Source organism: Clupea harengus, chromosome 14 (assembly GCF_900700415.2).
Source record: "Clupea harengus chromosome 14, Ch_v2.0.2, whole genome shotgun sequence".
Classification (NCBI taxonomy): Eukaryota; Metazoa; Chordata; class Actinopteri; order Clupeiformes; family Clupeidae; genus Clupea; species Clupea harengus.
In genome coordinates, this window is record NC_045165.1 from 8,997,998 (window position 1) to 9,022,490 (window position 24,493).

A 24,493-nucleotide genomic window follows, 5' to 3' on the forward strand; every position below is an offset into this window, starting at 1 on the left:
CACGGTTACGGTATATATCACGGTTTATTATACGTAGGGTGACCAGATTTGGGTTTTTGAAAAAGAGGACATTTCAGCGGTGGCGAAATGTGTCCACAGACATTTATTTATTGACCCTTAAGAACACTAAGGTGCAGAAACAACACTGCCTCAATAGGCTATTGGCCTAAGCAATAGTGGCCAGTATCCATTGAATCTTTAAATAGTAAAAAAAAAGGAAAGTGTATGTAAAAAAAAAAAAAGAAAAAGGAAAAATCTTTCTATGGCATTTAGTTCAGTGCTTATGTTTCAGTGATTCTTTAATGTACTTTCAGAAGATAACTCAAGTGTTAAAACTTTCTTTTCAATGTGTGTCCATATGTTAACGCAATAATGATGAGATATTTTCTTTATATTAAAATAAAAAAATTAAGAAGTTGGCCATTACACAGACATATATACGTAGACGCTGCATTGACCGCCTCAGCCCGTTGCTGCGACGTGCTAACGTGATGACTGGTCTGTAAACAGACGCAAGTAAATGATGGAGCTGCAGTTTTTCTGGATAAAAAGCACTATAGATAGCGTTTATATTTCTCAACCGATTTCACTGAGTCGTTTTTATATTCAAGGGTTTATGATCTACGTGGAGTACCAAAAAAAGTTTTGTCTCCATATTACTTAGAATCTCGTTGGTTTGGCCGTAATCGCCGTTGACATACATACATGTATATGATAATCGCTGCTAGATGCTCACTGTTCTTGTGCTCTCACAGCTCATCATAGACACTTTTCAGTCCATATTTTTCAGTATATTGAATCTTGCCCAACAGTCGAGGATTACTCAACAAGTAGGCATGACAGTCCTTGCAGGTTATGTGCTTAAAAATTGTACTGGGTATCGTATTATACGGCTCTTCAGAATGTTCAAAAAAGTTCCGTTGATTTGAATGGGCCACCCCAACGTTCGCAGGTCTGTAATTTCTTTATTTTTACTGCTGCGAAAATGTAATGACCGCTGACCATCTTTCATATCATTCCGCAAGTAGTCTGGTCATTTAACGTAACGGGAAGTAATGGGTTGCTACGCAACACCTGAAACTTTAGAGTTCTAGTTTATTTCTCAGCAGAAATCACAAAACGGCTACAAAATCGTTAAAGAGGTATTTTTGGAGGACTGTCTATTGTTTTGGCGAGTTACTGTATAATACGAGGGATGAAGTATAGTTCGGAGGTCATTATCTAAAAATAAATCGATTGGATTTCAAAATAAGAGTATACCGCGGTTGAAACGGTATGGCCAAATCTCTCCCGGTAAACACATTTCTACCGTTGCACGGTATATACCGTCATACCGCCCAGCCCTAGCGGGGGACTATATTGATAAGGACTGAATGGCCATGGCATTTAGCGTGACCTATAATGTGAAGATCCAATATTAAGCACACACTCCTACAAGGATTTGACCATCAATGCAATTCAACTGCCAGAGATGTGAGCGAAGTCAAGGCAAATATAGAACAGGGCTGTATATTCATTCTCTTCACAGCCTCCACTGAAAACAACATTTCAGAAACAGAACAATCACAAGGGAGTAATTAGGCCAAATAGCTTGTCCTGATGTTACAGGAATTTTGGAGTGCATAAAGATAATCTTTCTCTCTCTCTCTCTCTCTCTCTCTCTCTCTCTCTGTCTCTCCTTCATCATGATGGAGCATAAACAAGACACGCCTTCAGTGAACGCACTCTGTTTGATTTGGCTGATATGGAACAAAGTACTTCTGAACAATCCTATGTAAAGGAGCGAAGGTCAAAGGTTAAAGGCTAAAGTGGTTCTTGATACTCACAGGCGTTCAAGCTTGGGCAGATGAGCAAAGGACTCAGGCTCTAAGGACTCAATATTGTTGAAGTGCAGATACCTGCAAGAGAAAATATTGACAAAAGGTGAAGACAAATAGAACCCTTTTTCATATACATATATCACTGGCAAACACTGGCATACAGCAGACAAACAAAATGCATACTAGTAGCACGCATGTATGTAGGAAGCAGCGTGTCAGGCAGCAGACAGCTGTGCCTCTGTGCACAGTCAACAAGGACTCCTAAAAGAGCGGGCTCTTTGATTTATGCTGCAGCCTTTGATAGCAGGTCAAGACCATTTCACAATAAATAAGACACACATTCTGCTTGTGGCACACCATATTCTCTCTGGTAGCTGAACAACAAAACTACTCTCAAATGACTCATGTTGAATGAATGCAGGAAATAAGGACTGTAAACTAATGCCAGACACATGTCAAATGTTGTGTACATGTTTGTGAAGTAGGCAGCTTGTGGACTAAATACATTTCTCTAACACAAAAAATGAAATATAAAGAAGCATACATTTGCGAGGCTAGAGGAAGCAGAAAAATCTTTGATTCATACAATTTAAACGTTAACGCTGTGACAAACTTAAGGAGAATGACAGATCTTACCAGAGCAACAACAGGGACAGTTGTTATATATGCACACAAAAAAACACACAGAGCTAACCTTATCCAAGATAAGTATCTAAGAGAAAACAGCAGCATGATTTGTCACAGTTTCTTGGCAACAGCTAGAAATGTAGCAAACTAATTTTCAAACATGATTTCTCACAGCATGTGTGTGTGTGTGTGTGTGTGTGTGAGAGAGAGAGATAGAGAAAGCAAGAGAGAGAGAAAGATACCTGACCAGTGACTTCATTATATTTTCAATCATGCCTAACAGCTGTACAAACAATTCCCCCCTCAAGCATAAGGACACAATTTAAATGATTGTCCAATGACTCTTGTCCAAATGGCTCAACTGCTCTGTCACAGCTAGTGAGATCGCATTACTTGAACCGCTTTGGGTTATGCACATGCAACAAATGTGCAAACATGATTGTGTGATATTTTAACTACTGATAAGAAGACCAATAACTGACAGTTAAGTAGAAGGAAGGAGACAAATGTCATTATGAAAGCCTAGCTTGGGCTGTAACATATGCTTGATTGGTCGTAATGCACAGCAATGTTTTTGTATCTGTTGCTAAAACACCACCCACACAAAAAAATCTGAAATAGAGGGCTATTGACGAGAATATAACTAAAGACTTGTCACCGCCAAATAAAAGTGCTCATTACCACATGGGAACTCAAGGTGGTTAAGAGGCAACAGACGGCTTTAGCCTTCATGTCATAGCTATTTAAATAGTCATTTGTTCAGTATGGATGTGGTTTGGAGGCTGGTTTAGGGGGGTATGCATGGCTTGTTTCAACATGTTTCTGTGGCCCAGCAGGCTTGCTGTAGTAATATCCTACAGAGAATACCAACTGTGCTAGAATACTTTACTTTCTACTTGATTTAAAGCATATTCTGTGTACTTCATCTGAAAGGTATGCAATAATCTGTTACTGATTGACTGGACTGAATATAAACTACTCATTATATTTAAATAAATTACTTCAAATCCCCTTAATGACTTTCAATTAAGTGAACATAATATATTGTCCAACAAGGGGCTTATAGACAGGCTGCAGAGAGAAAGAGGAAATTCTAAAATTCTCCTGCGCTTTGGACGGATCTGTGCCAATTCAGTTTTGGAGTGACTGCCAAACACCTCTAATGGAAAGGCAGAACAAAGAAAGAGAAAGACATATAGATAACTGAATATCACTCTCTAACCCTATCATAAAGCACATAGTATAGGCTTACACACAGCTGCAGGCATGACCAGAGAATGGAGCCTAGAAGGTAGAACTCGTAACTAAGATGCCTGGGAGTTCACAAGTTTGGGGATTGAACTCCCAGCTGATGTGGGGAAAGCAAGGTGTGCGCCACCACTGCGCAGGACACAGCAATGGCAAGCTGTACAAGAGGAGGCAAACAGAGTGGGCTAGATAGCACAGATGTGGCACAGACCACCCAGCGATGGCTGTAGGAGGCTGTTGACAAACTGGTACCATTACCAGAGGCATGAGTGCCACTCACTTGTCGACTGAATGACAGACATGGGCGCCGGGCATACATGCTCTAAACATGCAGGGGTGGGAGGATGCAGCAGGTGGAGGTGCAGGTGGTGGTTGGGTGGGGAGGCTAAACACAAGGCTCAGTGCACACACGGCATGCATGGATGGACCATTGGGGAACTCAGGGCTCTTCATTTGCACCCCTCCATTTCCGAATATGCAGTGTGCTGCCTTGCATTTAGGTTTGGGCTACAAGCACAGGGTTTTTACTCAAGCTAAAGAAGAAAAAAAACGCTCGGCTTGTTCCTCAAAGCTGTGCAAGGTGCTCTGACAACTGCAAAGTGACGTTTGGTAATGGTACTCATAGAGGGCATCAGCATAAGTCATTGGGCTACAGAGGTTAGGACACGACACAAAGCGAGGAGGAGGAGGCGGAGGGAGGAGGAGGTCACTTACAGTTGCTCTAGAGAGACAAGCCCCTTAAATGCTTGCCTGTCAATTGCCTGGATTTCATTCTTGTACAAATAGCTGAAAGGAGAAATAATCAGTGATATTAGTAAAACATTAAAGGGTACCAACTGCTGGGGAAAAATTTGAGACCACTTAGTAGGTCAGAAATTGCAGCCAGAATTAACAGATATAAATGTCATTTTAAAAGTCTTTAAAAAACCGAGGAATTCCATTACTTGTGTAAATGATCATGTTGCTTGTTTAAGCTACTTTCTCATTGAGATGCTGTCAGTTTGAGAAACCAGCAGGATAATTTATAAAATCAACACTTACAGCAATGAAATATTATTAAATCATAACAGCAATATGAGGTTATTTTATCATCATGGGACCAAGACCATTATATTAGGTGAGTAATATAAGGACATTCATAATGCTATAATGACTCAAATCAAAACACAGCTGGAGAAGTAAAATATTCCTAATGTCAAATAATTTAAAACACAGACACAATAAAACACAGACACTATATCAACATTATTATCAGTATTGGGGAGGTAAAGTCAATGGTAAAATTGGGAGGTAACATGAGCAGGAATATCAAATTATAGTGTGCCAATATCTCAAGCCAACAAGACTTTGTTATTAAAGAGGCTATATATTATATAACATAGACAGTATAAAACAGCAATTTATACAAATATTTTCACAGATGTAAACATCATGGCGCTTCAAAGCCCTCTATCCAATTAAACCATGAACGATTGTTTGGCTTTGAGCGTGCATTGCTGTGCTTTGCACCACATCTGGTGACCACACAATAGCACTCTTGACATTAGCTGTTGCTCTGGCGATGGCGACTATGCCTCTGAGTCAGTGTTGTTCGTGGGAAAGAGAAATCTCAGCCTGAAAAGTCTTCTCTCAAGGGGCCATTTGGTGGTGGTGGGAACAGGCAGTCTTGCCTTGAAATTCAAGAGTGTTTAGTGGGCTTTTCCAGTGGACTCAACTGACTGTCTATTCTATACAGACATTGTGCAGCACAAAATTAATTAAGTGACTGCCCAGCTCTTAACAGTGTCTGATTGGACGAACTGTGAAAAACTAAAGGCCAACTCACGCTTACAGTAGCCCTGTACCCTACGCCGTAGCCTGACGTGCATAACCTCCCCATAAATGTAACTACACATCGCCACAACGCAGACCGCAACAACTGTGATTGATCCGTTTGCCTAATTTTTGGGAGTGTGTTGATAAACCAATCACTCCAATATAAATTGCTGACTGCTGTTTACTCCGCTAGCAGGCTATCTATTTTGTGGGTAGTTAGCTTGCTAATGTAAGCAAAGGTGTTAATGTTTGCTGGCAAAGCCCTGCAAATCACGTCAGACATTTTTTTGGTTCCAATAATGGCATTATCATATTGTACAGTGTGTAACAAATTGCTTTTCTATCAAAACACAGCTGTCTGTAGATTTTAGTCCGACATCTTTGTTTATTTTATTCCAACTAGCATCTTCGTAGAGTGATGCAGACACACCAACTCACAAGCATAAATGCTCACAACGGCATGGGCCGCTTGCATAGGCTACAGTGCAGGCTCTGCGTAGAGCCTACGTGCAACCATAAATGAGCCTTATGAGTGACTGCAAGCAACACTGGTGCCAAAAATGGTGGTTTTGTATAATTCAACTGTTTTTGGAAAATGCTGTGGCATAATTGTCCAGGTTCACACAATTTGTGTGTTCCATTGTGAAAATAGTACTCAAATAATACAAATACATTAATCTGACAACTGAAAACCACTGCTGGAGGACACTGTTACTCATGTAATAACTCATGTCACTCACTGGAGGAAACTCTAACCTGGCCTAGTGTCATAGAGCTGACCTGTGACCTGGGTGGTACAAACTTATGTCACTTTATCTAGTCTGGGGACAGGTATTTCATGATGGATACCAAGACACTTGTCTTCTGAGGCAGCACATCAAGGGACCATCAAGAGATCCAAGGCAGGATGACAGGGCAGTTTGCTGTGATCACAGGGGCTGGATTTCAGGCTGTCTTCAGATTAGCTGTACAACACCCAGGCTTCCAATCTCAAACAAGCCTACCAAGGCTATACAGCCTGGTGATTAGAGCACAGCAATGGAAACAGGGGGGTTGGGGGGAAGGCAGCAGGGTAGTCAGAGAGGATGATGGATGGAGGCATGGACCCCCCCCCCCCCCCCCCCCCCCCCCCCCCCTTTGTGTCTTTGTTGCACAACTGGCTAATTCACATCAAAGTGCAGGAACTGCCATTTGCTCGTGATATGTGGGTAGCCCTAGTGCAGCTGTGACGGAGATACTGAGTGGAGTATGCTCAGTCATGGACAGGTGTGCAGAATTGTGAAAAGGTCAAAAGGTTTAAGGGGCTGAATGCATCCAATCTAAACTGTTTTTACTGAAGCAGAATGCATTGTAGGGATGTTGAACATTTGATTAAAATAGATGATCTTAGAGTGGGACAGTTTGTGAAACATACATTTGCCCTGTAAACCCGAAAAAAAAACCTTTACTTTGCCTCACATTGCACAGCAACTCAAACGACACCGTCTTTTAGGGACACCAGCCAACAGACACAACTGCTTACATTGCTTAGAATATATATATACACAGATTAAGAACATAAACACCCATCCTTGTTCAGAAAAGGAACAATGTATTCAATTTCTATCAACTCCAGGCTTATTGCAGTGAAATGCTGACAGGCGCTTGGAGGGGAACGTGATTAGGGTTAGGTGAGGGGAAGATGGAGGGTAGACAAACACTTCAGACATACTTAACTAATATCAGGATAAACGCAAACGCTCTTACCACAACTGAGACTTATTGCTTGCTAATGAGCCTATGACTCACACAGGCAGGAACTACGCCATGCTCCCCTCCCCCCAGGCTAAACACAGCTGAGGCTGATCTCTGTGCTCCATGGTGTGCAGGGGGAGAGACAGTCAGACAGATAAATTCAGTGGATTAGCCATTAACCTCAAACAGGAATGTCTGGTCTCACACTTCCTCCAACTTGTTCAGGTTCTGAAACTGTTCTTTCCCCTCCTTTTTGAACTTGGACAGAGGGAGTTATGTTGAAACAATAACTGTCAGGGCGTAGGGTGAAGTTCAGCTTTTGTGAGAGCTGGCACTGGTGAACGGTTTTTTGGTGTGTGAACTTGGGTCTGGGCTTTATGGATAAACCTGAGCTGAGGCCTGTTGAAAAGAACTTCCTCTGATTCATGCGGAGACAGTTGTTTGGCTGCACTGGGCCTCTTTTGTACACACAATTTTTTCAGTATTACCATGGGGATGATAATGCTTCAAAGAATCTCATAAAATATTGCTGTTTGAATTGAAACCAAATCAATCAATGAATTAGTGATCACCAAAAAATTGGACAGTTTATTTAAGCTTTAAATCCTATTAACAACCGATGAGATCTTCTATTTGGCAGAGAATACTACTTCACAATAACACTTTGCAAACAGAGACAATCATCAAAATCAAGCAAAATGTGTGACGCATAAGCTAAACTTACAGATATTTCAGGTTTTCCAGATCTTCAAAGGCCCCTCTAGGGATTCTTCTGATGTTATTGTTGTTTAAAAGGCTAAAAAAAAAGAAACAATATCGTATTAGCAGACATGATCCTAAGGGCAATCCCTGAATGTACTTGTACAACACTACACATGTAAGTCCTGGCTGTTGGGAAGCTAACTGTGAGGACATCACATGGACAAGAGCCAGTGTGGTGGCAGGTGGCTATTTTCGGTTCTAGACACTAATATTGGACTTTCTCTTGGTTTGAGGATAAATGAGGCACAAAGGTATTTTTCTTGATTGTCTGAGTTGGAGACAGACTTTGCATTGGAAAGCCAGGCAAGTCTTGTTCGTGTGCAAGACTGTTTAAAAGTGCTCGCCAATGGATAGTTAGAATTTCATCACAATATTTGTAACTGGGGCTAGGGCTGGGCAATATGGCTAAAAATCTCCATATGCTAAGGACAAATGGAGACATACAACATGATATAATAAAGTATAATGTTTAAGTGATGTGTCATAGAGGACTTGTTTTCTTCAGAGTTAGCAATGCGGTCCTGCTAATGCGGTTTCACACAGGTCACTTCAAACTCTGTGTGTATTTGTTTCCTTCTAGCTTGCAACAATATCCATCATGTGCCTTGCACCAGTCAAGCTTCATCTGATTAGAGTGAAGTGGATACTTAATGTTTATGTATCAATATTTATATGTAACTCAGTATTTATTTATATAAAAAATGTCAACATAGCATAGTGTCCTATAGCAAAGCGGCCGCAGATGGTAACCTGCGTCACCTATATTACGCATACACAATATTACTGATATAGTAATTACTTATATTTGTAAGTGATTTAAGTCAGCAACTCTTGTGAACATTCAAGTGTGGTGCACATTCAAAGTGACTGGCATGTATGGATGCTTGTGTGGAAATGTCTTCCTGTATTACAACAGGTACAGCTTGCTTGTGATTACAGTGCCCAGAAGAGTCACAAAGCCATATTCATTTTCTCAGAGCATTTATTTTCATAACTGCTATCAGAATAACGTTAACTTATATTTTTCTAAAAAGTATCACACTGTGTGATATGACTATTTAACTATAGAGAGGAAGCTATCCAGATCTCTGTCATGTTCCCTAGTTTGCCTGGTCTTGGAATTGTGTTCACTCTGTATCCATCTGTGTGGATACCCAGCAACACTGCAACAGGTTTATGTATCAGTTGTTAAGGAGCCTGTTGCTGACTGAAGAAACCAAATAGTCTATTATGCATCCACAGAAAGTGCTAACGTACTTCGCTTTAATCAGATAAGGCTTGACTGGTGCAAGGCACATGATGGATATTGTTGCAAGCTAGGAGGAAAAAACAAATCCACACAGAGTATGAAGTGACCTGTGTGAAACCGCATGAGCAGGAGGCCACGGGGTGAGCAGCTCCATCAGAAGCCTTGAGACTGAGGGGAGATGAAGAGAGAGACTCATCTGCAGTGCAATATGGTACTTACAGAGTGTTGAGGTTCTTGAGTCGTCTGAAAGAGCCTGGCTGTAAGTCTTTTATTTTATTGAATCTCAGGTCTCTAGAAGAAAAGAAAAAAACAGAAAAAAGTTTAGCCATTCACACTTCTGCAACAAATGATGCATAATACAGTGTTGATGTTGAATAGTCATTGCACTGACTGCATAAACGTAGAATCTGTGGTAATTAGAGATCATTCTTATTATAGATTTTTAATTTTATGATACTCAAATGCTTTTACACAGTTGTGGTTGGTAACAGAAGAGTTTTTTATCTTTCGTTTTTAGAATATTAAGAATAACCATAGAGGCTGAAGTCTGAAGCTGAAAGCAGGCACTAACAGTGACAATATGCTGCACTAAAGACAGAGTGTTTTGTCTGTGAGTGAGTGGGGAGAACATATGTGAACCACACAAAAAAACTTTGCCATAAGGTCACATGGCTGTTACAAAATGTCCCAGCATACAGTGGACATAGATTTATATCCTTGCTTTGTGTGCTGTGTGTCTTTGCAAGCGAAGGGTCTCGGCCACTGAGCTGAGCTGTAACCTGACCGGACCCGACCCGACACTATCAGGCTGCTGACTAGCCATGCTGTGCACCAAGGCAGACATAGAGACAGTAACCAACCACAAAAATGCCCAGACAACAGCAGGGAATAATAATAATAAAGATAGAGCTGTCTCCACAAGGATGACTAACTCATCTCCCAAGCTCTCCTCCACGGCATAGTCTCTCATTGCAACAGATAAGAGCTGAAAATGCTCATCCAGGTCAAAGTGAGTCACAAAGCATAAACATGACAGAGAAACACATTTCTGGCCACTAAGCGATAGCTGCTTCTGTGGGCAGTTACATCGGTATAGTGTTGAGTGATACTTTACATGCAACTGATTTGTATTTGAGATACATTTTTTAATGACGGGATATGTGTGTAGTTTTAACCCCAAATTTGAACCATTTTAAAGCAGCATTACAAAGTTATGTTCCGAAACTAGCAAGATAACTACCTAAAAGGTATGCAAAAACCTTGCAAAACCCACCAACAGCACAGTTGAGACTGATATAAGCTTGCCAACACACTAAATAGTGTCTTTTGGCAGTATAGCTGGCAATGTCATGCTGTGAAAGCTTTTCTTCCATTTTTTTGCAGGGTATTCCAGCCCGGTACACAGAACTACATAGGGCCTATCCTGGATGGCTAGTGCGAAAGACACAGGTGTTTATCTGTCCTTCACATGACCATATGCTATCAAAATTAATTTGAGGATGGTACCAAAACTTGTTGCTTAAAAAAACATACCTCAAAAAGCGTAAAATTGTTGCATAGTGTTACTTTAAACATTGCGAAACAGGTTCATAACTCAGTGTGAAGGTACTGTACTCATCAAAGGCTGACATAATTATTTCTGTTTTAGGCTATTTCTGTCTGAAGGCCAGTATACTTTTGTTACTTAGTAACAGCAGGCACAACAGCCACTGGGGCCAAATAATAAAACTATAGATTCCTGAACTTTGCATTCTCGAGTTTCTTTGCATACGTAACAAAAAGACCTGATTTTTTTATAGCAGAGCAAGATGTTTTTGGGTCATCCATTCGACGAAAAAATTTGAAAGAAAGCACAGCATCTGGATCCTATTATAGAACCAGGCTTTTTATATAGTAACTTCCTCTCCTTTGGAAGCACATGAGAGTCTATGTCCATCAGGACCGTGTAGGAGGTTATTGTAGGGAGATATGGTGTATTTTGCATACTGCAATTCATCAAGAAATACATTCACCATAAAAACCCTGGTGACTGGACACTAAGCCTCTTGCAACTCATTTCACAATTTGATGTGTTCGACCCTAACAACATGAGTGCACAGAGGCCTGGAAAATGATAGATGGATTTTCTCAAATTATTCCAGTGTATTCCCAATTATTATCTCAGCAGTGCTCCATGCAAGTCACACCTAGTGACCCACCGTTCCATGCCTCCTGCTCAACCTCATGTAGCATCCATATTCAGTAAAAACACACTGACTACTACAAGCCTTATCTGTGATATGATGCACAATGCTAAAATATTTTGTCTGGGGTCACGCATGGCCAATATAGCGTAATCCCTTAATTCAGGAAGTACGTGCTTGGAGACAACTTGTTGACATTTTGGGAATGAATGGCAGCAAAAATTAAGGTAATTACAATTATTTCTGTCTGTGATCTAATGGTGTGCCATTATCTGATTGCATTTTCCACATTTCACTTACAAACTTTTTGGCCTGAGTAGAAATTATACAATGGAATTGCTTGCTGAGTTGTATATTTAGTTCCAAATGTGCCAAAGGCTGTGCTGGTAACAGCAGTAGCTCTGGCAGAAACACTTTGTGTCTTTTGTGTGGTTCTTTGGTTTCATAAATCATAACTAAAACTGTGGGTGAAAGTAATTTGAGGAGAAATCTCAATAATTCCAGGATAACAACCAAGAGCAAATCCAAATACAGTCAAGATAAAGTCTGGGAATGTTACAAGTATCAAATAAAACATCTACCTCTACTGGGTTCACCCCAACTAAAGGCTTCAAACCTAAAAGGGTGACTGTGGTTATGTGGAAGTTTTTTCAAGGGACTCCAAGCCAAGACTTGTTTGCTTATATTTCATTCAGTCTGACACTGGATCCTCATCTGAAATATTCACTCCTGGTGCTGCCGGCACTTTCCGCATAGCAGACAGCTAGGCCAGGGGACAAGACAAACGGCCCCTTCAGCCTGACAGCCCCATACACACCTCCCTACTTTAGCGCCAGCACAGCCTGTGTCTGTCTTTGTGTGTGCACGTGTGTGTGTGTGTGTGTGTGTGTGTGTGTGTGTGTGTGTGTGTGCGCGCGCTCGCACTTGCACACAGCACATCAGCCAGTGTGGCATGCTTCAACAGGGGCTGCCCGCATTGTGGGAATCCTTTTGACGTGATGCTCCAGGCAATGCTTTCAGCAGGAACACATGGAGCCATCGCACTTGATGTACCCTGTGGAAAATATTTCATACCTCAGGGTAGGAATCTAAGGGCCAGAATTCCATCGAGTTGTGCATGAGTGAGCGGCTGAGACCTCAGCTTTCAGCAGTACTACACAGGGAAGACTCCACATTCCATATCTCAGCAGTCTGTGATATTAAGTTATGCAGGTTAATCATCATCTTAACGTGTGGAGGCCAAGTTAGAATGATTTTTAGAGACCTGTCAGTCATAGGTTTCATGGCACTGTGGAATGAGCTCACCAAGTCTATTTCAATCTTTGAGGGTATAAACCTGATCTTAACCTATTTTCCAGACATGTTAAAGTGCATGAAAACGGCATGTACTTCCAGTAAAAACAGCAAGAGGTCTCAGCGTGTTGGCGTACTGTTCAAATTTGGTAACTGTACTCTACATACGAGGAGAACTGAGCATCACACAGAATTTTCATTACTACATTTTTCAACTATGTTCTCAAGGTGAGAGCGACTAAGTATCAAAGGTGATCATCATCTGGCTTTCTGTTTAGGACTCAAATGCAAAAAAGTTCTTGATCGTCTGCAGAGGGTGAGCTTCTCAGCTCATGGAGCTGAATGACAAACCATACACAGCGCTCAAGCTGTGTAAAAAGGGACGAGTTGTGGTCTGTTTGGCATATCCATCAGTAAGTGCAATATTTGCTACCTGTAAATGTATGTCATTCTGCAACTCAGAAGGTAACACTCAACACCAATCCTTTCAACACATTTCCTTCAACTGCAGAGAAGACACATTGTCAGCAGTTGTTCAGCGGCTTATCAGAATAAGGTCAATAGAAATGTTGAGTCATTCAGAAAATAACAGGAAGAAACATGGCACCTCTCCAATAAACAGACTCACTAATGTATTGTTTTTTTTGTTTATAATCTTCTGGTGGAGATATTTTCATCGGCAGGATGGTGTTTAGAACTTTCGGAAAAGATCAACTGGCCATTAGAGTTCTTTGGGGGATTTGCACGCACATCTTTGGGTGAATACCAGAGTCGTTCTATTCCATGTTTATTTTGCATACCACTTCTGGTAAAAATAATAATCAGACCAGGAAAAGTAACCAATGTTAGTGAAAACTCTGTCTTTTATCAATGCACTCTGCAGTATCAAGCTCAGGAACTGCAATTTCCAAAATGGATGCACGAAAAAGCAGCCCCCTCGAGCAGGACATCTGACTGACAAGAAAGCTAGCAAAATGGAATGTGTCATGTGAAATAAATCTTTACTCCCTGTGATGTAGGCTGTTGAGCTGTGGAGATAGTCACCTGGACAAGTTGGTTCCGGTTCAGAAAAGGTCATTTATTTTAGGCTGCTGGCAGGTGAATGGACAACACAGTACAACACACTGCACTTTTGAAAAAAATAAAACAAACACATCTATCACAGCCAACCACGCTAACACTTAACATGACACAGAGAGGTCAAGAACAGACTGTCCCTCTATCAGCGGGGGCAGGTGATAACACATACACTCCTCCCACCAGGAGTCAACCACAGTGCATACATCTACAATCTATTATCATTATTAATATATTATTAATCTATAATAACCCACAGAATACATTTACCCAACAGATCAGTGTTTGATACATAGTCATTCATGAATAACACTCCCAATAGAGTATGGGAGTCGACATGAAGTTTGCAGTTTTTAGTGTTAGCATTTGAACACTTCCTGGTTCCAAAAAATCCCTAAAGGAAAATGAATGGGTTTTCGCAAAATCACCTAAAATAAGGTAAAAATAAGGAAACAATGCCAGTAGACAACCTCGGCAAACAGTTTGGTTAGTTAAAATGTAGTTAACAGTGAGGCACATTTCCACATTTCAACAAATTGTTAACTGGACACGTAATGAATGTCCATTCAGTAAAATGAAACAAAGTCCATTCGGTTCATGTGCGCCAGCATAATACTTGTCCCTAGGTGCTACCATTAGTGATGGCGTGAAAAGTCCATCATGCTAAACGTATTAGAAGCGGACCTGTGCACTATATATAGCTTAAGCCGCTTTGATTGGCTGTGTTGCAGCTACTATGAGTGTAGCTACTATGAGAGCACAGGTAAATATATATATATATATTTATATATATATATATATATAATATATATAATAAATTCAAACCAGTCAAAACATAGGACTATCCATCAGAGAAGAATCAGAGTTTCCTCACATTGTGTGTTCTATTAATTAAAGACCTGTTTGGATTCTGACAAGGCTGATACAGTTGCTGGGATACACCCAGTGAGATTGGAGTGTGGTGATCCAAATAATCGGTGACTCATGGCTTGTCAGGGGCAGCGGTCTGTTTATTCTCCACAAAATTCTGTTCCTTGGCAGGGAGCTCCCAAATTAATGGAGCTTGGATTCACCAACCAGGTGCCAGGCCTGGCAGCCATGACTAGGGGGAGACACACTCACAAAACATTCAGGGACCTATACGCCAGGGAAACAGGCTTTGATTTGAAGCTGGACATGACCCAGCCAGTTCCCCTAAAGCACACGTCGTGCTTCATGTCTTAAGAGTATAAAAAAGTGAACATGCCAGAGTTTAGGGAGACCACTTGACTCAGTATAGGCAGACACAAGGCAGGGCAGTGACAATGGACATACCTAGTTTTATCGGCTCATCCAAGGAGAAAGCTTCTAAATGAACACCATTTTAAGAAATTAGGAAGAGCCGCATTTTAAATTTCAACAATCTCCTACATATTTTTATAATCACATATGGCCAGGGTTTACAACACTCTATGTCAAAGTAAAAGTCCTCAGAGTAGTTTTTTTTGTGGGTCAAGCATGTGGATTTGATTATGAAAAATGGAAATCAGCTGGTAGATGGCGGAGGTGTAGTAATACACTAGAAGGTTTACTTTAAGTTATCCTTTCACTTATAAGTTTGCCTTTTGATGTCTTAGTTGTCACAATCATAACTATTGTCAAATTCACTCATACCACAAACTAACAAAATTAAACCAGCTATGTGAAGCTAACCCATGTTCAATCACTTGCTGATCAACTGTTAAACTGGAAAAAAGTCTGCTTCAGGTATGTTCCTGTTTAAGTAATGACAGTGTAGAAACATATATGATCATTTGTCCAGAGGCAATAGATTCACTGTCCGACAAGACTGTTCCTGACATTCACATGCCATTCTCAATTTGAGGCACCGAGGCACTGGCTGAGGATAAAAGCAGTTTTCACAGAAATATACTGTCCCACAGCTCCTCATTAGCACTGTGTCTTGTGTATTGCGTACACCAAATGCAATTACATAACTCAAGAACTAAAACAATTTAGTTTTAACCACCATGACAATGGCACACATTTTCTAACATGTCAGTCCATGCTCATACCACACACTCCAAATGCCAAATAAAAAGAAGATTATCATCCAGTAATCAGGGAGACAACCACAAAAAAAGAACGGCGAGTGCACTGGTGCATTTTCTGAGGTCATGGTTCAATTTCCCTGAGCTGAAGAGAGTCAGCTACCCTTCTGGGGAAAACAAGAATGTGACGTGATGGCAAGAAAATCCATGACAACATTTTGGGAACAGGATGCAAGTCTTGGTCTTGTTGGTTCACAGCCTGCCAATGGATACCACAGGGGAAATTCCACAGTCCAAATGTCCACAATGATAAAGAGCATTGAGCGTGATAAGATGACCCGCCATGATTACCACCAACACTGCCGTTTTCCCGCCTAAATCCCTTTCTCTGCAACAATGGGATAGAGTTCAAGAGCAAAATGGAACATATACCCTGGTTGGTAGGGCTGCAAGTTGAGAACTTCACTTTTTGGATTCTCCAAGTTCAGGACAATCCAAAAAGCTTTATACTAGTGTAAGGTTTTGCTTGGTGTTTTTTTGGAATCTATTAGTTGACAAGTGGGGATTCCTTTGAGATATGTGTTGGTAAAACAATATATAGAGAAACAGATGAAAAAAATCCCTGAGGTTCCCTTTCCCACAGTCTTACATAATTTTCCTTGGAGCATCTATTGTTTCTGATAAAAGTGGCACTGGTCCAAACTCACACACACCTTTCAAAATAGTGTTAATTAGATAGGCTGACACTCTGTGTTATTTATGTTTCTAAACATATTTCCTGGTAGTGTTGGCACTGATTTTCAAACTGCAAGGCACATTCTGAAATGGGTTTACACCTGTAAGAAGCCGTACTGTGTGTGATAACCAGGTGTTGAGGCCACAATGTTCTTCATCTATTGTGGCTAGTTTTTAAAGGATAGCTTCTAAGGAGTTATTTATTTTTTCCAGAGATTATGATTTTTTTTTCATTTTTCACTCATTTTTCATTCAATATCACCCCCTGCCCATTTTCACAGCTTTGTGTTGCAGGTTTACACCACCACCTTTCATTCCACAGAGGATTCCGGGTGTCAGCAGAAGGCAAAAAGAATCCAAGTGTTTGGATTGGATGTTTCCAACCAGGTCTAGTTCAGTTCAAGAGTATTAGCTGCAGTCAGAATCTGATGCAATCTCTGACACAAGCCAACGCTTGACAGCCAACAAAGGCCTCTGCTCTGGGAAATGTATTTCCTTTGTCAAGCAACTACCCACTCTGTCACATGCCTGAGGCTCTTGAGAGATGATACTGGGGTTTCAAGAGTATTTCTGGGTGTCCATCAAATGAGTGCCTGCCTGTGACAGTGAGTTCCGTCACAGTAATAGTGAATGCTGTCATGCAAAAATTCTTCTCAAAACATGCATCGAACATATGAAGTGTTCGCTCACAGGCAGTCTCTTGATTCCAGCCCAGGAACAATGTTGTACCGGCAAAGACAAACCCTCGCAAACGGCAGTGACACAGGAAGAGAGCGGCCAGGAGTGTTTCTTTCAACAGCTATCTGGACCCGAATCTCCCTGTGCAAATTAGTAAAGCTTTAGGGATTTCTCTGGCTTTGCATTCCACAATACCGCAGAGAATGAACGCCTGACAAAGCCTGACTGCAGCAAATTCCACACAATGATGCTCCTCTTTCCCTCCCTGACTAACTCTGTTTGGACTGGCTACTTTAGGGATAAGAACAGTTTTACCTAAAAAAAAAAGTGGGTAGATGAAGACAACACAGACGACAACACAGGAATGATGACCGTTTGACCTCAGTCAGTTAAACGGACCCTTTCTTCTGGGTCCCCGCTTAAAGGGCCTGTAAATTTGGCCACAAACCAAGGGCCACTTACACGGCACTCCCACTCGACTCAACTCGACTAAATGCCCCCTCCAAAGGGAAGCTCTCTCAACCCCAGGATCCACGGGTCACGTGACCAGTCCGTCAGTAGTCCAAACCCCATAACCTGACTCTGGAAAGGGACGTGGGAGAGGGACACCTGTTTCACGTCAAATTAATCTATAAAGCACCATGGCAGGAGGGTCTTCAACCCATTAAGACAAAACGATTCATTCTGAACAAACACAAGATATCAGTTTTGAGGTATGGCAAGGGTACATGTCCATCATGCTCATTCAGATATTCAGATGTTATACTGACTTTTAACTTTAACTTTTGAATGTTACGTATAAACAAGATAATGTTATTGACAAACAGCTGAATAAGCTAGATCACTTCACACTGTACATGCATAACAAAAGTGTCTATCAATACCTAATGCTGTACTTTTACGTCATAACACTGACGTGTTATTTGTTTTCCATGGCGTCGAGTGGATAGTTGATCTTTCTAACTGTGACTGAATTGACTTTCTCCATGTGTGATTTCTATTGGTAGAAAAACAGCGTGCCATTACAAAAGGAAAGGGTCATTTACTGTTATACTTCGAAGACAGCCCTCAGAGGCAAGAGCTGAAAAAGTAATGATGGCAAGCACGCAGGATGGAAGAAGAAAAAAACTCTCACCCACGTTGACGTGAAAAAACAGCCATGTTCTCCATGATCTCACCAGATGTGAAGTAGATAGAGTGAGGGAGAGGGAGGTTGGTTAAGTGCAGGACTTCTTATTTCATGCAGGAACAAAAGGGATATGCTATATAAGCAGTTACATTCCTGCACTTCTTTTTCTTTCTATGTCGTTTTTCTATTTCTTATTTAAAGTAGTATTTATTGTTACACCAGGTTTTTATTGCTCTTAGCTTGACTGTTCTCTCCCTTGTACATCGCTTTGGACAAAAGCGTCTGCTAAATGACTAAATGTAAATGTAATATAATAAGTTACTCTGGTTGTGCACTATAAATGTTGTCTACAAAGACCTTGGAATTCATGTTAAATGCTGAAATGTGCGCTATGGCAATTCCTAACAAACAAACAAACCCAATGTGGAATAGGACGTTTTGTAGGGAGAAGCCAAATGTTACCTTACTGTGGACCTGGACAAAAAGAGTTAATCAGCAGCTGCTTGTTTTATTTATTGCTCTGTTGAAATGATGAACTGGGATGTGCACCATGTCTGGCAAGCATTTCCAAACAACAGGGACGAAAGACTGGTGAGAGAGAGAGGCCCTCTCTTAATGTAGAATCTCTCACTGTCGTCCCAAAGCCCCAATGTTGTAATTCCCATTGAATTAGTCATTATTGTTGAGGTCCTTCTCCAATTCCCAAAGAGTTGGCTTTCAAATGGACTGGATAAAAAAAAAACTAAGGAAATGATTCTGATTGACCAAATGCATGCAGCAACTTAATGGATTTGACAGAATATTTTACTTTATTTACTTTATTTTGTCTTCATGTAGAATCTGAAACTACCCGTAAAAAAACAGTGGGATATTTTGATTCATGGATTTGTGTTAACCTCACGAACTAAGCTTCCTCCATTCAAACGTTGTGTGGATAAACTTGCATCTCTTCCCTGACCCTCTTCCCTTTTCTGTGTCTAAAGGCTTTAAAGAGCGTGTATTACCAGATTGCACTGTTGTACTAACCATGATATAAGACACCAGGGTTTTCCTTGCATAGCAAATTCCAAGCTGGACACTTTAATTAGCCACTTTGAGTCATGAAGAGACTGCTTCAAGGGAGTAGGGGCGCACGCCCTAGCAAGTGCGTGTCTGTCTGTCCGTTTGTTTGTTGGCATATGCACACATTGTTGTGACATTGTTTATAACAGACCACTGTTGTGCTCAGTAGAGTACTGTCATTAGTAGATTGCAATGGCCGCATCATGCTGGTCTGGTGCCATATTGAACCAAGAAGGGCTGCCAAAGAAGAGTGAACGCCGAGTATCACAAGATGTTCAATCTGACAGCAGCCAGTAAGTGCAGCTAAATCTTGTTCTCTTTTTTGCTCTGGGGCAAGTATTCTATATATTTAGAAAACACGTCATGCTTTGCAGGGTAACAGCTTATAAGAGAGATGAAACTGATGATGAGTGTCACGTGTGAAAAGGCATCGTGTATCATCATATAGCCATATCATCATCGTATGGTAGATGTTACAAAGTATAACTCTGATAAGGACAGGACTAATGGTTAGGTCTGTAAGTGGAGGGTCAAGCTGAGTGGAGCAACAGTAGATGGGGTAAAGCAGTGCTGAGGTGAATACATGAAGTTCCGTCAAAAGGGTTAGAAATGGCTCTGTCATTTTAATGAATGCAGTGGCTATTGTTAGCCAATAGAACCTTAATCTAACAGTTATGAAACGAAAAATGTTTCTTTTCAAATAATCAATATTTACTCTGTGTACGTGTTGGCTTTGGTAGATCAGTTGGTCATATTCCTGTATGCATCACAGCTTAACAGCATGGATGATGCCTGCGCAGCAATTGAACTGGAATGGCTGTACAAGCTCCTTAATGATTAAGGTAGTGGATGATGGCGCCCTCAAAGATGAAAGAAACTCATTTTACAGGAACCCAGGAAATCTTCTTTGGGAAAATACCAGCTATTGTCTGCACTGATGGAGCTGAACAAAACACCCCAACTTTGGAACAACTGACCTGGAAATCCGTTAATTTGGGATATTTTCCCATTCTTCCCACGTTTGGAACATCTTGTGTAATAGTTCCTTCATGTCAAGTTCTTTGAACTGAATTTTACTGTGTGTTCAGAATAGTGTGCCAAAAACATATATGATGTTATGTTCAACCACCTTTGGAAAAAAGGCATACGTTTTGTTAACTTAAAATGAGCTTTAGTCATATATGGATTGATAAATACATAGACTGTGAGCCAAAGAGAGGCACAGTGCCAATACCTGGCCGTGTGGTCACCACTTAGATAGAGTGTTACCACAGACTTGGACACAACTGAAGTGCAATACTGTTCAACTTGACCAAGAACTATCCTGGATGCAATACTGAGCTGGCATAAGCACTAGGGGACACCGTGATGACATGACCCACTTCTGGATATCTTGTCAGGCACCAAATGCCATAGAAAAAGAACAACACAGCCATGAGTGTCTCTGCAGTCAGCGCTCAGTCCAAAGCTTTCTAATGGAGTGGCCTGCGAGGTGCTTTGATCTGAACACCAACCCGCCAACATAAATGGACACACTGTTGTTCAGGCCAAAGCTAGGCCTCAAGGGGTCAAGCCAGCCAGTCATCTGGCACTAACCTCGCAGGCTCTTGCGCCACCAGTCTTTCATAACTCAGGACCACGGGCCAAGCCATGATCATCAGGCACTAAACTACTCGGAGGAACCCGAGGATGAGAGGGTGGGAGGGGGAGCACACAAAGAGAGAGAGAGAGTGAGGGGTGGAAGGGATAGTTACATTTAGACAAAAACCTTTTGGACCACTCCGCAACGCGTGACTGCACTCCAGTGATGAGGAATTTCCATCTCAAATGGGAGCCGCCTGTCAGCCTGGGACGACAAGGGCGAGCCACACCACATTTTTTAAACCAAATTTCAGGAACCAATCACAAATAGGGACCCTATTCCACTCTTTTCGCTCTGACAACCTCTCTAAGCTAAAGCAGACACTCGGTCCAAGGTCTGAGAATGGTCAAGAGGGTGCTATATCATTGCTGTTCAACAGCATGAAAAGACACAGCATAGACCAGCAGTTGGAGCTGTTTCTACATGACAAATAACTCAACGGCAGTTATGTAATTTTACACATTCCTCTTCGTGGACACATTAATTTGACCTCAGAGGCACTGTCTGACCCAATCTGACCACTTCTCAATCAAACCAAATGCAATAAGCTCGCCAAACAGATGTCACACCAGGTCCCGCTTTCCGCTGCATCAACACATTGCTGCACATTAAAAAAACATAAAGCAGCCAATTTATTGCCACCCCATTCCGCAAAAAGTGTCTCTGTTTCAGGAGAGGGCCGGGGTGTGTGCAGGATTTACAGAAGAATCATTAAAAGGGTGGGGGGGTGAACAAAGAGCGGACATGGAGTCGTGTCCAAACAAGACCACAGAGGTCTGTGGAGGGGAGGGTGGTTCCACAGGTGGCAGTTTCCAACACCCCCCCCCCCCCCACACACACACACACCTTCAAGTGAACAGAGCTTTGGGGGCAGAATGCACACTCTCCTCCACACACACACTCTCACACACACACACTCTCACACACTCACACACACACACACACACACACACACACACACACACACACACACACACTCTCTCACACACACACACACACACACACAAACACACACACTCACACACACACACACACACACACACACACACACACTCTCTCACACACACACACACACACACACACAAACACACACACACTCACACACACACACACACACACACACACACACTCCTCCACACACACACACACACACACACACACACTCTCCTCCACACAGACCTCCAGTGGAGCCCCTGACGCCTCTCTGACATGCCTGAGAGAGGGATGACCAAAAAGGGAAAACAAGAAAAGACAGATCTCCAAACAATCATCTGGTTTCTGTCTGGCCCTGGGACCGTCAGACCCATGGTGCTGTTTTCAGAGCTGGAGGCTTGCCTACAGATGTTCGAGGAGGCTAATAGGGAATGTAGCACAGCTCTCGTTAGAAGCTGACTCGTTCCTTTGTGCCATGGCGTGGAGCTGAATAGAGACCTCTGTTTGCACAGAAGTATACAGGGCCGGGAAGTGGACGCATGTAGCAATCACATGGGTCTATTAAAACCAGAAGGGGAACATGGCACAAATTGAAGGCTCCTTATTCAGTCTCCATCTCTCTCTCTGCCTGCTATGTGCCTACTCTGACTGAAACTTCACACAAGGGAGTTCCTGTTCACAAGGTGTCGGGAAGCTTCTGAAGTGGCACTAATCTTGTGAGCTGCCTGGGTCAAACGCCATCCCTCAGTGCGTCTGAGGCGCCAGCCCTGACAGGGTCAAAGCCTGCGCTGACCTGAGTGCCAAGTCATGGCAATCAAGCTGATTCCTGTCTTTGTCCCCCCTTCCCTAATCCACGATCATCCAAACAACAAAGGTTCAAATATTTTTTTTTGTTTCATTTTTCATAACTATGCTGCTTGCAGCACCGCTGAAAAAAAAGTTCTTATTCATGGCATGTAATGACACACAAACGTCAGCTGAGCATGGCAGGGTGCAGAATCAAATCTATTGTTCAGTGGTCAGTAGGCTATAACATAGGGCAAACCATGCCCACAGACTAAATGCAGACGTACTGTGGTCAACTCCGCTTGTTTCAGTTTTCCTTTCCTTGGTTTAATGATTCCTCGACCAAGGTTGCTAATCTTCATATTATATTGCCTTCAATCCGAGCATAGCAAAGTGTTCAAGGACTGCAGTCATTGTATTTCACATCAAGTCATGCGGTGAATTACGTATTTCACCGACTTCTATTAACATCACAGCCTGCAGTTAGGCTTTCCGAGGGATATTAAATAGCTTTCGTACAGCGAGACAGACAGCTGCTGTTACACGTTCCAGTTATGGCAGACAATAATGCTGGTCTTATCGGGGGAGGAAACCCAGCTGCGTTCCACTGGTGTCTACATAAAATGCCACCGACGACTCGAAGTATTTGAGCAAATAAGGTAACCATAAGATCCCTTGGAATTAATAGCATCCACAGTCACACTATTGAGGTTTTACAACTTTATGTCGAAGATGGCAGTTGTGCAACAAAAGTGCATCTATACAGCGACGAAACTTTGTCTACCATCAATGCAACAAAGACTGCTGGCATTTTAGTTATTGCAGGGGTTGAAGAGAAGCATGTAAGAACCACTTCGATCTGCAAAAGTTTTAATATAGTTTACCTTAAAGTGGAGACGGACAACGAAACTCTCCTATAAGTGTCTTTCGACTTTGAATAGTAGTTATTTCCCTATTTATCCACCCCTCCATCTGCATGTTGGTACAATAGCCTGCCTTCAGTTGATAACTGTACTCAAGTTACTAATTAAGAAGACACCGGGTTAAATCACAGCAGCCACTTCGTTAGGCCTAAATGTATCTGTAAAGTGTGACAAAAGACCATATTTGAACTTTTTAACATAGCGTGTCTGTAAAGTGCAGAGGACAAAGCGGTAGACCTTCCGTCCCACCCCCACTACTTTCCCATAGAATAGAGTACTTACAGGATGGTGGTTTGAGGAGCCACGGCAGGTACAGTTTCCAAGTTTAAATGCATACATCTAACGGTAGTGCGAAAACATAAACAGCGGCTTGGGCAAGAGGAGACGACGTGAGGACCACTGGCGACCAAGAAAAGTCCAACCGCCGCTAAAAACGAGGGTAAATTTCGGCCAGTCCACATCGCCATTGCAAGCGAGTCAGCCGTGCTGAGAACTCACCGCTCGCTACCCCTCTCGCCGACTAACTAACATCAGTTTTTCTAAAGCTTTGGAATTCGGCAGTCACCATACGCTCTCTCCGGACAGCAAAAAGTAGGGCAGTGTTACAGATGATGTGAGACGTGTAGAAGCCAATCAGGAACTCCTTTGACAAACATTAATACCCAAAGCCCATCCTACCATCTATCAAAGCTCATAAAAAATGTTTGGCCTATTGCTTCATGAGTAGGATGGGTCTTTCATATGTGCATATCTGAGCTACTATGGTT

The 24,493-nt window shown here is 41.9% G+C and overlaps 1 protein-coding gene across 1 annotated transcript in view; it reads right to left on the reverse strand.

The window, feature by feature from the left end:
• Nucleotides 1-24,407, reverse strand: part of LOC105893155 (peroxidasin) — a 52,265-nt gene extending 27,858 nt beyond the window's left edge. The window contains exons 1-5 of the mRNA XM_031579942.2: nucleotides 24,009-24,407; nucleotides 9,475-9,546; nucleotides 7,969-8,040; nucleotides 4,410-4,481; nucleotides 1,827-1,898 (exon numbers count right to left, since the gene is read on the reverse strand). Coding sequence (XP_031435802.1) covers nucleotides 1,827-1,898; nucleotides 4,410-4,481; nucleotides 7,969-8,040; nucleotides 9,475-9,546; nucleotides 24,009-24,193 — 473 coding nt within the window. The 5' untranslated portion in view covers nucleotides 24,194-24,407. The remainder of the gene's footprint in view (nucleotides 1-1,826; nucleotides 1,899-4,409; nucleotides 4,482-7,968; nucleotides 8,041-9,474; nucleotides 9,547-24,008) is intronic.
• Nucleotides 24,408-24,493: the final 86 nt, after the last annotated feature.